At 34.2% G+C, this 15,418-nt stretch overlaps 1 protein-coding gene across 2 annotated transcripts in view; it reads left to right on the top strand.

Moving 5' to 3' along the window:
* LOC145690299 (muscle-specific protein 300 kDa-like) overlaps window positions 1–15,418 on the top strand; it is a 633,032-nt gene that overhangs the window by 551,553 nt on the left and 66,061 nt on the right. For both annotated transcript variants that reach the window (XM_081765072.1, XM_081765073.1), the window contains one exon: window positions 11,993–12,250. In XM_081765072.1, coding sequence (XP_081621198.1) covers window positions 11,993–12,250 — 258 coding nt within the window. The remainder of the gene's footprint in view (window positions 1–11,992; window positions 12,251–15,418) is intronic.

The following is a 15,418-nucleotide window of genomic DNA, read 5'->3' as shown; positions in this document are numbered from 1 at the left end:
TGCATTGTCAGTGACGATGCTAATCACGTAAACACATGACGATGTGGAGTTCATTTGTTTACGTAGAGGGAAAATAATTGTTGAAATTCGTATTCATTCACTTCATTGAAAATTGACAACATGTGTAAGTGACGCATTCTGTTTATGACTATCATTACACAATTACATTCAAAAATACTTGCCCTCTGTTTAATATCTTAACTCAGAAATTTTCGAAGTAACTTGTATGTAATTTCCTAAATTTCATTTATACAACAAAACAAGAACTTCATTGTCGATAACAATATCAGTACAAAACTTTCGAATGTATGAGCCAAGCAATAACATGTGACTAAACAAAAGTCTTTAGTGGTGATCTTATTCTTTGAAATTTATTTCGTATGGGGACAGTGTCTCAAATGTGAACATATTCAATGTCAGATTAGCCCAGAAATAAAATAAAACTTTTTCAATGTTCATATTAAAATTTCCACCGTTTTAATTGGGGAATTACTTATTTTAACAAACAAATAAATAAATAAATAAATAAATAAAAGAAGCAGTCTTGCTCAGAAATAAGAATCAATGCCAGATAGGATTATCACAGTTTTATTTTAATTTTAGTACATTCTTTAAACAGGATTATAAAAGAAACTAGTACTAGCAAACAAACTTTATTATTATTAAGTTCTATTTAAGGATTATGATGTTTCAGAAAGAGATGAGTGTTTGTTTTTCAACATGACTGTATATAATTTGTACAAAGGTATTTGCCTCGTGATGTAGAGTAAAATTGGAATAGTTTATTTGCGTGTGCATAGAGAAGTATCGAGTATTAAATTTCCAATTTGTTGGGCGGAAAGGTTGTAAGACAGTCTATTAAAAGAGAGGAAGGTAGAGACAAATTTAAGATGCGGGAATTATCAATAGAAATCGAAGCAAGTCTCTTAATGATTAGGTCACAGAAGGGTGAACGTCCGGACTCCGGTGGCGGTGTAAAATGGCAGAATACAGAAATTTGGGGCGGGGTCCTCCACTTCGCTGCGGTAGGGTACAGCAGATCGATGAGGCAAAATGCAGCTGCATCTTGTTCCAGGAACAACTACGGGAGTAAGATCACTTTGTTCTCTGTTCTTTCTTTTTCTTTCGTATAATTCCATAGGGCTTTCTTAAAGGTGATGTTTTCCAAATGTTGACACGAAAATAAGTTGATCCTTATGGAGTTTCTTCTAGTTCAAATATAGACGTTAACTATTTTAGGAGTTAGCGGATTCCAGGCATATGGAGATGTGTTGTGCACAGAAAATGTAACATCACGAGTTTATCTGCGTTGTCGTTTCTTTAATAAAGAGCTTATTAATTTTATGTCAATAATCCATGTATGTGGTCAGAAGTTAATTCGAGTCATAAGTTTTGATTACAGTTCATCGTATCATGAAAATTTATGTGAAGTGTAAAGACATAATGAATTATTACACCGTATTTATTACACCTGTTTTATTACACCGTAAACTTAAAGCAGATATACTAATGTAAAGATCAGATTGACTGAGATCTATAAACTTTTTACGAAATTATCTAGTTCTTGTTGTTAATTATTAAATAAATAATTATTGTATAGTTATTAAATAAATAATATAGTTAATAGAACTAATCACGCGTTAGGGTGAATATGTTACCATGAATACTAATTAATGTAAAATAAAAGTTATTTTCAGTATTTCAGTTTTACTTTTAAAGTAAATTACTCTAATTTATTTTTAGAATCAATATTATCGTATTTTAAAGCAAGATATTTTAAGCGTTCAGAATTTATTTTCCAAGCATTTATTTTAAAGTACGTACTATATGCCTTATTTACAAGTATAGAGCCGTATAAGCAAAGGATGAATTATCATCTTAATATACGGTCATTCAACAGATCACTTATAATCGTGAAGATACTGTATTTCAGAAATTAACATTAGAGAACTTCAGTATAGTTCTGCATTTCCATTAAAAAAAGAAAAAGAAAGAAAAGCTTATATATATTGGAAGAAAGTGTGAACCTTAAGCTATACATGTTATTTAGGCATATGAATGGTGTAGATTTTACAAATATTACAGTGAACAAATATAGATACCTGAGTTATATTTGTATAGATTGATAATATAAATACCTTGCCTTATGTGTGTATATGTTTTCAGATTGTTGCATAGGAAAGAGTAGACCTACTAAATTTTGTACACAAATAGATCTTCACTATATCCAATCCCGTACGAAGAAGTTTTTTATGGTTCGAAGGGAGATTAGGAAGGTCAAAATTTATAGTACATGTGTGTAAACCATAGTGCCTATGAAATAGGCAGCCGAACTGTTTTTGCAATTTTCCAGTTTGCATACCTTTCAGACCTTATTTTGAATTAACCGTATTCTTCTCAAACGGAGAATGAGATGTCAGTTCGCCTGCAAATCAGACATTGTTCGACGTTATATAATTTGAGCGTTTCTTAACTTTCGAAGATTTTGCATAAACATTTTTCTCGTGCGAAGAACGAGCACGTCTAGTAGTACCCAATAAGTAGGAGTTAACTTCGATTGTTCCTCTTTAAAGAGAACTACTGACGTCGCTCTCCCAGTTTCTCAGATTGTTAACGAATAACTTAACACATATAGAGGAAGAACTCCTCACATATCTTTTCTAGATATTCCTATACGTTTTGGATTCAGTTTCCTATGACATGGTGGGTTTTATGTAATAATTGTTTTAAAACAAATATATTTAGCTAGTATACATAAACCGTTTGAACAAACAATGTAGAAGTTTGCCTCAAAGAAAAAAGATTTTGTTGTAAATATCGATCTGATATGTGCTAGTTTTATAGAAAGAAATTGTTGTACAATATCTGTGACAAATAATCTTTCCATCTCTTTGAATTACAAGAATTTAGCGGATTTTTCTTTCTTTCTGAAAAACGCTGTAAAATCGATATACTGTAATTCTAATAACCGCCGTTGCTTGGCGATCGTATAACGTCATCAGATTTGCTCCGGTTTTACTAATTTCCTTAATACCTTGAGGCTTACGTAATCATTTAATAAAGATGGGAATCATTCTGAGGTTGAGCAGTGGCGGATCTAGAAGTAAAAACTGGGGGAGGGGGCATCGAGAACCCAGCCAATGATAGGTACACCATGAGTTTATAGTAAACTTTAAAAAATATATAATAATAGCTTAAATTATTTTTGTCACTCAAAAAAACTGGAGGGGGCTTAGGTTTCCCTGCCCCGGTCTAGATTCGCCACTGAGGTTGAGTCATAACCTATTTACTTTCTAATCAGTACGTGGGGATGAGTTAATTGAGGTATCTAGTAATAAGAGGTTGAGGGACTATTGGACGGCTTGAAAGTTGAGTAGTAATGCTTGTAGTGTCTACATATATCACTCTAAGGCTTATCACTGAAACCCTAAAGCAGGTTTCAGATAGTGACCAAATTGTGAAATGTTGCTTTTTTAAATATTGAAATGTTATCGAGGGAAGTATTTGTAGAGCAGGCAATAATTCCCTTTAATTTTGTAGCAGTAGAAAACTTGCGTGAAAATTAGTGCATTGTTTTGAAACTTGACACTTAATAGGATTCGACTAGCCATTTGTGAGAATAAACAAAATATAGAGTAAGTTTTTTTTAAAAAAAAAAAAAAAAAAAAAAAACATTTTTGATCATTTAGAGATCCTTATAGATAATTTCAATATTTTCTGCTCTTGGACAGGTATAATAGTATAGTTATTATTCTATACTAAGTTGGAAAAGAATAGCCGTAGTTTAGGTTGAGCCTTCAACGCAATGCCATATCCAGAATTTTTTGATGACAGTACTGGTTATATAATAGTAGTAGTTTCATGTTACAAAATGATAATGTATTTTCAAAAGTGAACATTTTCTTTGAATGTGTGTCTGCCACTATTCAATGCGTGGACAAACCACAAGTTGAACATCATTCACTGCAATTTCTCTTTACCAATGTAGGCTCTAAGGCTAAGCACATTTTTTTCCTACGTACTAGACAACCCAACAAACACTTCAGTCAATTGGGTTGATTATCGCTCAGGCGCCATACCTGTGTCATTAGTATGAAGCCCAGGACTAGGAAGAAAACACTAACCAATAAAATGTTCCGCAAAAACTTCTTCCTTTTTAAAGTTAAATTTGTATATTGACATCTAATAACGAGCACTAATAGAAACATTTGTGCACTATTTTCATAAATAATTCCTCCTAGATTGAATATATATATATATATATATATATATATAATATGCATAGATTTTATGTTTATTCTCCAAAATAAAATCATCTTTGATAGGGATTAAAACGCAAGAATATTCTGATATAAGTTTTAATATGTATATTAATCACTGGGAGGAACTAAGGATAAAAGGTATTCATATCTAGCATTTATTCGTACATAATGTGAAAGCTGTTCATATAAATCATCCACGCAAATTTCTTCCTTATTTTCTCAAAATAACTAAAACAAAAGGCAATATTTGGAGAACATTAATGCCGTCAAGCATAAAAAGTACTATGAAATTTAGAAAGTTTTGGGTATGTTTTTCAGCTGATAAATGATACATGACAATTTTGTCATTATATCAAAAATGTAAAAATGCGACTTTTCCTTGGGATGATTCGTAATGTAAATATCTAAACTTAAATAACACATACATGTATTATTCTGAAATTTAAGGTGGGCAGAGATTTAGATAATCTGTTAAACAGTATTTTATATTTTCAAAGAGAGATTTCATCGGTTTTTATTACTATTACATAGATGGTAGATGGTGATTCTTGAGAGCGTGAGAAAGAAACTACCAAATTCACAAGCTTAGTGTTACGTAACTCTTTTAATGTGAGATTTACAAAACTGATAAAAAGTTTGTAACGGATCATGTGGCCTCTGTTGAGAAAAATCCGTGTGCAACCTTGTGCACAGGTTTTGTCTCTGTCTGGTGTTCAATTGTTGCCGCAGTTTTTAGATTTAGGGGCAAATGAGTTGTTGGTAGCAGCTTCATTGTAAAACACACGCCATTCCCTCGGTGGGTGTTGGCTGAATAGAATTTGTCATGTAAGTGCTTGTGTTGCGTGAATAACGCGCTGTTCCTTTTCTTTTCTTTATTTAGGTGCTTGTATGAATGTTAAGCCGCACGAGATGGTACCGTGTATTCATGAACTAGTCAGCATCTGTTGAAGTACCTTATTGTCCTTGCACATCAAAAAGGAATGATTTCGTTGATACTTGATTACGTGTATAGTCTTTTTTTTTTTTTTTTTTTTTTTTTTTTTTTTTTTTGCTTGCAAAGTTTTATTACAATTCTCTTTCTTAATAGAAATTGTAATTTATGTAATTACATCTGAAGATCGACATTACACTACCTCACAAAGAAACCCACTTCCGTTTGAGAATCTTTTTTTTTTTTTTTTTTTTTTTAATTTTAAATTTTAAATTTTTGCCTTCGAAATACATTTCAGCCTACATTATATTGTTGCCTACCCTGTTTGATTGCCAGAAATCACTGGTAGTTTAATAGATTCATTTCTGCAGTGAGTATTTTGCACTCGAACTTGACTGCAATGTAATAAAATATTGCGCGTCGAGGATAAAGAGTACACTTCTAGTTCCAAAGACTTTTAGTTCGAGATAGATCATATAAGCTTGTGATGGACAGCATCGTATCCATGGTCATTCTCGGTGTTGTGATGTAACGTTTGAATTTTTGTTGGGTATACGTTCGACCGTTTTTTTTTTTTTTTAAATAGAATGTATACCTATCCCCATATACACTGTTATTTCGTAAATGTAAGGTATATGCTAGAATATGTAAAATTACATAGGTATACGTCGAGTACTCCTGCTTGAAGTTCTGCTTTCTCATTCTATCTTCATTTCATCAACTGTTTTATCACCATTCGCGTCAATTTATAAAGTGTAATCCATCTCCTTGTTTACAGAAATCATGCTTTTGTTCATTTTTTCTTTATATTGGAAACTCTTTTATAAGCGACATGTATTAGCCATTGGCATTTTCGTGACTGGGAGAAATAGCGTTGATACTGGCGTCCGCATTGAACACCTGATCAATCAATCAATCAGTCAGTCAAAAACTGCGCCGCTGATATCAGTCAAAAAGTGTGCCACTCCAAGTCAATGATTCAACCTAAAAATACATTTTCAATAGAAGAATTTTACTAACTCTTACATACATACTGTATGTTAGTCAAATTCTGCTGAACACATTATTATTATTATTATTATTATTATTATTATTATTATTATTATTATTATTATTTTAAATATTGATTCATAGACTTGATTTTTAAATGGAAATGTCAGCTTCGTGGATATTTGACTGACTGATAAATAGATTGATTATGTGTTCAGTGGGGACACAAGGGTCGAGGATATTTATCCCCGTCACGAAAAGATTGGCACATATTCCTCATAAAAAAGAAAGAAAAATTTAGTAAAATTTTTCTGGGGAAAATCTATTTGTTCATATGCACAGTTTCTGAGTTCAATAAATAAAATACAATATAGTGAAAGTTTCATTAATATATTGGACTTTTTTTTTGTGACTTTATGTTAAATGTTCCTTTCTTTTGTGCGGAATACCCGGTTTTCAGTAAGGAACTCATGTGGTTCTGTTATCATGTTAAGATGAAGATCCGCGTCCCGTAATGAAAACAGACTCGATTAAATTTTAAAAAAAATGATTATATTAAAATGAAAAGTATAGCATGCAGGGGAAAATACACTGTAAAGTTACAGCTTAACAAAAAAATCTTATTACGCATAAGTTAGGTGTGTTTCCATAAACATTATGTAAGACACACTATATCAAGGTAAGGATGGGATATTGGTAAATACTGTCCTTGGATGTCTTTTTATAGAAGCGGAAAATGACCAATATGGTCACTATGAATTGCCATAGGTCGTGCAGTAAAAGTGACCATTTGAACGATGACCTCACCTCTTACTCAGTAACTTGTCTTTTGTTCCTGGTTCGTCTAGTCTACAAATATAAATTGAATGCATGTGCTTGTGGGTGGTATCGAATGCGGTTCTGCATCTAAATAATTTTACATAATCTTTGCTTTTTTTTTTTTTTTTTTTGTAACCTATTATGTATTGATATGAAATAATGTATTGATCGACATTAAAATAGTCCTCTCCACTTTCGCTCTTGAAACATATAGCTGGATAATTATTAAGAGAAAATAATTCTACGTTCATGCCGCTCTGCTTACCGTAGTCTTTAAGATTATTAAGTTTTTATGCCGTTCATATGTTAAATAAAAACTTGTTTTAGAACTTCAGCAGGATACTGATGAATGTTCAGCTTTAGTTATTATTATTATTATTATTATTATTATTATTATTATTATTATTATTATTATTTTACAATGTGATTCTAATTCAAGTGATGGGTTATGGCTTAGTAGTAGTGTGCTTACTTGTAGTACAAAAAAAGTCTCTAGTTTGATTTCCTCCTCCGTGTATTGGACCATCATCATTGGGAAGGGGTGGAACTGACAGGGCGGCTTCATTTTTAGTGCATCTATCAGCCTTTCATCTGGGTGTTTTCGCATGCCCTCTCAGTTGCGAACTATGCTACCAGATTCGCGAGTTGCTGGTGGGAGTCCCGGAAGAGGGTAGTGAGTGGACATCTCTCTCTTTCTTTCTCTATTTGAGGTTGCTGTGCATCATTCCATCCTGACCTTGAGTCCAGTGGTACTTTTATTTTCATACAAAAGTACAAAACAAATTGTAGTCCTTACGCAGAAGCAAATGAACCAGTTTTTATAGTTATTATTTTAATTATTCTTTCTGGTTTTCAGTTCTGTTGTACAATTGTTTTTTTCGTATAATATTTAAATATGTTCATTTTAACCTTTTCTTTAAGCAGTCGTGTTGATCGTGACTGGAACAAATAGCTACGCTGCTGCCATTCCCATTCTTTCCCACAATAATCAATTAATCAAGATTTTAACAGGGAATGGTGACCTACGTCCACCCGTTACACCACACAACAATTCTTGAACAAAAGTAATTTTGTAAATTCTGTTTTTTACAGTAGATAGCTAGAGCAATGATCTCGATCGTGTTCTTCCACGCTGGTCCGGTGCTCTCCGTGAGGCTATTGTTGCTCTCGGCGAGCTCCTGCCACTTTTAATTGTTATCCAACTGACCAAAATCTGCAGCAATTTCGCATGTTGCGTGCTTGTGTTAGGCGTCTGCTTAAACTTTCGAGGCACCAAAACTGAGAATTATTTCCCGTCCTTCAATAGTTGAACACCTTTAACTACTGTTTGGCGTCATGTTCGTCATGGTACAGCAACTAAGAACTCCATGAAGATATTCCACTTAAGCCCTCTCTTCCCTACTCTGATCTTAGTATCTATTATCTCCAACGGATGTACCGTACTCTCACTAGCAAGCGGAATGAAACCAGGCCAACGAATGGCATTTGGCAGACGCCATCGCATACTAGTTGCCGAGATGAAGTGATCCTGACACCCTTACGTATTGGACATTAACATCTTACGCACTCCTATTTAGTGCGTGGTGCTAACCGTCCGTATTGTGAAGACTGTATTGTTCCACTGAGTATTCGGCACAATCTTGTAGAATGTTTTGAATACTCAGACATCAATGAACTATAAGGATTGACTAAAGTCTTAGTTTTGGGGGATAATGTGGTCTTTAGTAACCGCATTCTCACTTTTGTTCGCGAAATTGGGATAGCTAACGCCATCTGAGGCTTTTCTTTATGAGCTATTAATATGGTTATTTTTAAAAATAATTTTCTTGTTACATATTTTGTATTCTGTACTTCTGATCTTTTTACGACCTCTGTTTTATAATATTTTTCGTTGTAATGTCTTATTATTTTTAGTACCTTGATTTGAATGGTGTCTTCCCACTTGCGACAGTCCTATTAGCGACAGGAACTGTTAATTGTCCTATGAGCGACCGATTCGATCTGTGAACTGCTCTATGAGTCACCGATTCGTTCATACTAAGATAATGGAAGAAGATAAGGTTCTCCCTTCTTCAACTTGTTTCATTCTAATGTGATTTAGACCCTAATAAAATGTACTATGAAAAATTTCGCTCTGCCTAAATTTAATATGTGAGAATACTCTCATTACATTAACAATCTTTTATATGTTTTTCCTAATATTATATTTTTGAATTAATTTCTATGAATACATTGACTCTATCAAGGGGAAAACTAACTAAATACATTTAGAGTAGCTCCGCCTTTGTCTATGATTCTAATATAATTAAAAATTTCATATTAAAATGATACGGAGCATAAATTTAGATTGAATATGTTTATGGCATAAGAAAGAAATCATAAAGAGGTAGGGGCGCCCGAAGAAAATTTTCTAGGGAGGGGCATCTCCATAGTTGCTGTATCATGTCCGGTATATCTGGTTTTTAATATACGTGGTTTGCTTTTGCTATATTACATTTTTGTGAGCCAGGGGGGGGGGCGACCCCTGCCTTCCCTTCGGGCGCCCATGGAAAAAAGGTGCTCACCACTTGAGGATATCAAAGAAATCTAAAATACGGTGTATTTGAAGAAATTATTACACAAGTTACAAATCTCTCGCAGGACTTAACAGTTTGTCTAGTTATAAGGGATTATTTCAGATTGCTACACAAGCTTTTATGTATAAGTCAAAACAAGGGAGGGAAGGCAAATTAAGCAATTAGTTTACGTTTTAGTAGCTTACAATAGGGGGGAAGGTAGTTTAAAGAGTTTACCTTTTGGATTGTTTAGAGTGAACTGTATTGTAATTGGTGGGATTGGTTGAGAATAGCCAATCAGATGTAAGGGATCTCAAAAGCTGTCTTTTATCATTGACTTTTTTTTTTTTTATTTTATTCATAGAGTCTTAGGAAATCTAAAAAGTAGATAGTTAGCGAAACTGTTACACGTTTAAGTTTTTCAAAATAAAATATATTACTGTGCTTAGTGTGTGATTAGATTTGAATCAAATTAAATACAGAAAACAGAGATTTTGAAGAAAGGGGATATTACAACTGGATTTTCAATAATGACATAGGAATATACTTTTCATGGAAATATTCCTGTGTCTCGTTAAGTTATTTGATATGTTTTATGTCAAATCTAACTCAAAATAAGTTTTATTTGCACTCACAGTAGAAGAAAAATATATTTGACGAACAGTATCAATGGCACGTACATATTTCATACCAAGGTTGTTCGGGCGCTAATAACGTCAGAGGCAAACATATTTTACGAGATGGAATCATATCTTCCATCATCTCAATGTAAATGAATCGGTCGCTCATAGGACAGATAACAGTTCCTGTCGCTAATAGAACTATCGCTTCTGAAGACTAATTCGATTTGAACTACACTTTCCTTTGTTGTTTTAAATTTTATATTGAATTTTTAATGTGCAGCGTATATCGTGATGGGGACATAGTCTTGCTGCTGACCCCTCTTCCATTAAATCGTAGTCATTTATTCATTTGTTCATTCTTTATAGTTTTCAGTTTTGTTTGTGGATGTATGTTGTCTGGAAGCAGAATCAACTTTATTTCTAATCCAATAATTTAATTTGGCCAAAATAAGTTAAGGATAGATAAGTGAAAATTATCTTAAATTTAGCATCACTCATTTGCATGCGTATGTCATCACTTTAGCGTTGATTTTTGCCGTAGGTGCATAGGGCTAGTGGTTAGCGTTCTTACTTTGCAATTGGAAGATCCTGGATTCGAATTCGGTTTACATAATCCTAATAGTTTTTCCTTCAGTTCCACCAGGCGAATGCTGGAATGGCACCTTTTAAATATAGACTCTAGTCAACTTCTTTCCCTTTCCTTTTACATTGTTGTTGTTGTTATTGTCATGGCTTTTTAAGGAGTTTCATTTTTACCTGAACTTTTATTTATTTACTGTATACGTCTGGAAGACAGAAAATCTTAAGAACTACTTCGTGGATGAGCAGCAATTTTGGCCAAGATGTAGAGGGTCTCGAGTTCATTGAGAGATATGAGTCAAACCGGAAGTGGTAGAAATCAACTATTTCCGGTTTCCACGTTGATCAATATAGAGCGAAAACTAATAGCGAGAGGCCGTTTCCTGCAATCAATTAAGTATTCCAAGAATACGTACATTTCATCTGCAACCTTAACTCCACTGAAACCGGAAGTGATATGAATCCACAACTTCCGATTTTAATATTGACTTACAAAGAATGAAAACTATAAGAGATAGCGAGAAGCTGTTTCTTAGAATTGATTTAGCGCCCTAAGAAAAGGTACCATCGTCTCTTTTAACCCTCTGTTCAAACCAGATGTGGCAGAAATTAACCACTTTCAGTTTTAACATAGATTTTTATAAAGTAAAAACGGTAACAGATACCAAGACAGGGGCGGATCCAGGACCGACTTCTAGGGGGGGCGGTGAGTTGTCATACTGCTACTTTTAAGGGCTCCAAACTTTGGGATGGGTTTTATTTATATATATAAAATAAGAAAGTTTCCTCTTTGGGGGAGTGCGATTGCCCCCTCTGGATCCGCCCCTGTACCAAGAAGCTATTTTCTGCTATCAATTAAACATCCCAAGAATATATATATAATTTCTTATCGCTATGTTAAAACCGGAAATGGTAGAAATCTATCACTTTCGTATTTAATATTATTTAAAAAATCACGCTATACAACCCAAACTCCTTCACGTGGTGTGCACATAATAGTGCTACTTATTAATAGTTTCAGGGAAATCAACTTTGCGGATTATATCTGAAAGCTCGTTAAAGAAGCAGTCGATTTATTTTTTTCTTAACAAATTTAAGAAATAAGTGTTCTCATTTCAGGCCAAAGTAAATATATACCCAACGTGAGTCGTAATGATATCGTTATTTTGCATTATGAATTAAGGTAAAACTAGTTTTGAGTTTCTAAAGACAGATTTTTTCTTGTCTCTGTAGGTTTGCGAAGAGACGCTGGCGCAGCATAAAGCTCAGTTGAGCGAGCTGCGAGGAATGGTGTCGCAGATCGCTGCAGATGTCGGCCTGGAAGGAGGTGCTTTGCTTCAAGGAGAAGTTGAGGCTCTGGGGCGACGTCTTGAGGATGTTCGAGAGTCTCTAGCAACACTTACAGAACTCGCAGAGGCACGAGCCGCCACTGGAGAATTGTGTGTCGAGGACCTCAAGAATACAAGAACGTTCCTAAATTCAGTGCAGCAAGTAAGGATATCTTACACTCTTATTATTGTTTGTATTGCAAAGAAGTCATTACAGAAAAGGTCAGCTGAATTTAATGGAATGTACCGTGTTTCGGTTAAAACGTAATATCGGGAGTTAAATAAGATTTCTATTCAAGATAAGCCTTTGACTTTAAAAATAAAATATGAACTTCGATCTGTAAATATTAGCTTTTGGTTAGTACGTAAATATTACCACATACGCCCTTAAAATATTTCCAATACCGTTAAAATATTTCTGCAGTTGTTTGAACAATGTATTGATCGTCGACTTATTACAAGAGATGGTTGAATGTTAGCACATAACATTCGAACCCTCTCTTAAAAGTTAAAAACGTTATTCTTTTTTTATTTGTGATTTGAATCACTACAGTTATGCAATATTTATTTATTTATGGTCTTGTACATAATTACGGTGTTGAATAAGTACTGGAAAGTGTTTTTCCATCTAAGTAGATATTTATTGTTTTACGCCTAAAGGGAATTTCAGGTCGATTTTCCCTGAACATTCCTCAGCTGAATATTGCCTTCAAACTTTTATCATCAACTTGCATGAGTATTCTGTTTAAAAACGATTCCAGTACATTTGTAGTGAAACTAGATGGGACCCACCAACCCAATATAGCAATAGTAAGATGACCAGATTCTTTTCCATCTGATGGAGAAAAATGCATATTAATTAGTGGTAATTACATCAAAAGGTTGATGAAATAGATTGGGAATTAGGATTACGGATGCCACGTAAAACGTTACAAGAATTCAGTAACTAGTTTTATTACAGAGATAGGAACTTGTATATGAGACTCCGATATAAAGTTTTCTATCTTTACAATGTCAAGAAAAATGGCGTACTACATAAACCAACCAAAATAACCGATCATACTGAAACTCATCAAAGTGACATGTGACATTATTCTTTACCCCTGACAACACTGATGCATAGAACGGAGGAAAGTATTTTCAAGAGGGTCGCAAGTGAATGCAGGACAAAAATGTTCTTCTCTTCTCCTGCCTTCTGTTTTCTTCCTTATTTTAAAAATGTTATATTATTTTGCTTAGTGAATCCTTTTTCTCCAACCTTCAGAAAATCAACTTAAACTATTGCTTTTGCAAAGCTCTGCTTTCTTTGAAGCCCCAAACAGAAACATGATGGCAGAAAGTTTGTGTTGCTATTTCCACTGCTAGCTTCTCGTTTTAGTTAGTGTATATTTACAACTAAGGAGGGGAAGGGGGTGCACGTGCACCTTTGCACCCCCTAAATCCGACCTATATATAGGGTTATGGCACTATATATCGAACACTTAAGGACATTCCTATGAATATTTAATCATTATTTTCTATCAATGAGGAACAGGGCACTGTTTTAGCGATAAAACTGTAAAGGCGTTATTTATTGGTTGAAACCAACCCTTTATGACAATTATAATTAACAATTTTGAAATTTGAAGAACATTTAAATAGCAAAGTTGTATTACTTCATGTATCGAACGGGTTGTGTTATATATCGATCAATGAGGTTTTAATTATCGAACAGGCTGTTTTATATATTGAAGAGCGGGGTTTAAATATAGAAACGGAATATTTTATTTTTAAATAATTCTAAAATATAAACTAAGATAGCAGACGCAAAGAGAAATAAATATTAAAATATTCTAAGCTACAAAATGTTTGTTTCATATCGTCACTATTCAGCACAGAGAGGAGCATCTTACGTTAATTTTTTTGGTTGCCTTTCTTCTTCGGTTCTTTCCGGTATTCCTCGGAAGATATTGCATACACTTTCTTCAGCTTAAATTGTTGGGGTTTCTCCGTGGCTTCAGGAAGTTTGAGAAACTCTTTGAAAAATCGTCACTGCTACTTGAGAAAGGCGAGCATAATAATTCCGAAGCAATCTCATCTTGATGCAATATTTTGACTTGTGAATTTTTACTCCAGTTTTCGAAATGATGGCACCTAGAAGATCCTTCTTGGGTGAAGGTGCGTACATATTTAAGCGTTCAATATGCCATGTGAATTCACCATTATCACTTTCTTACTCTTTGTTTTCTTCTTCTGAACTTTAATCATTTGTTGTTTAGTTTTTATCAGCCAATTTAGTTTCATGTGTCACACTGTACTGGGTTTTAACACTTTTCCGATAAACATCCATATCTGAATAACTATCACTCTGTTCCTCTTCGTCACGTCTTAGTTTGTCACGGAACATATTAAGAACACGAGGAGGCATGAATTCTTCCAGATCATCAAGCACGAACTTCAGTTTTTGATGAGGAATAGGGAACTTTTGTTGAGAAAATGAAGCGGTACTCTAGTCACTCTCTTGCTGTGGCTTTCCCACTGGGATCTTCCGAATATCGTCAACACACTTGGTATAGTCCACAGCAGCAGGACTCAATGGATAAAGACCACACTTACGAAATTCGCTTTTCACAATTTCTGGTTTCACGGCACTATTACAAACTTTCTTCAATTGGGGTGCAAAATTTACCTTCGTTACCGAGAGTTTTGATTTTCTCGTCCTAAAGAGCATGCTTCAATGCTCGTTTCAAGGGTGAAAATACGCCTACATCTGCTGGTTACAGAAGATGAGTGGCATTGGGGAAAAGACTACACCAGTATTCGATAATCGTGACAATATCCACTGACTTGAAGTGATAGATGATTCCTGTGCCGATCAAGAAAGATAATAAAAGGAGGTGTGATTTTCTCAGTCTCCAACCAAAACCGTTGGAGGTAAGTCAAAAATGTTGTAGTCTTCATTCAGCCACTTTCTGTTTTCTCATAGATCCATAGCTAAGGTACATTTTTCTTCATAATTTTCTTAAGTCGTATGTAGCTGTAGATAATCATGGTTTGGGCGCAAAGCTCGTCAGCGCAGAAATTGCCAAGTACTGTTATGCTCTCTTTTTCTTGAGATGTTACTGTAATTTGACGCTGTACTTCTCTCACACCAAGGTACTTTCCTGAAACCATGTGGAACAGAAAGTTTATTTTGTCTGCGTTGAGGATCCTTCTTGGGTCTTTCATTATTGCACTTAATCCCTCAGATTCAAGATAGCTCTAAAGTTCAGCAAACCAGCCGCGAATTCTCTCTTCCAAAACCGCAGCCCTGCCCTTACTAGTAGTTTCAACCTTCTTCTGAGACAGGCAA

Source organism: Thermobia domestica, chromosome 7 (assembly GCF_964235325.1).
Source record: "Thermobia domestica chromosome 7, izTheDome1.hap1.1, whole genome shotgun sequence".
Classification (NCBI taxonomy): Eukaryota; Metazoa; Arthropoda; class Insecta; order Zygentoma; family Lepismatidae; genus Thermobia; species Thermobia domestica.
Note: the sequence above shows the minus strand (reverse complement) of the source record. Positions and strands in the feature narration are given on the sequence as shown.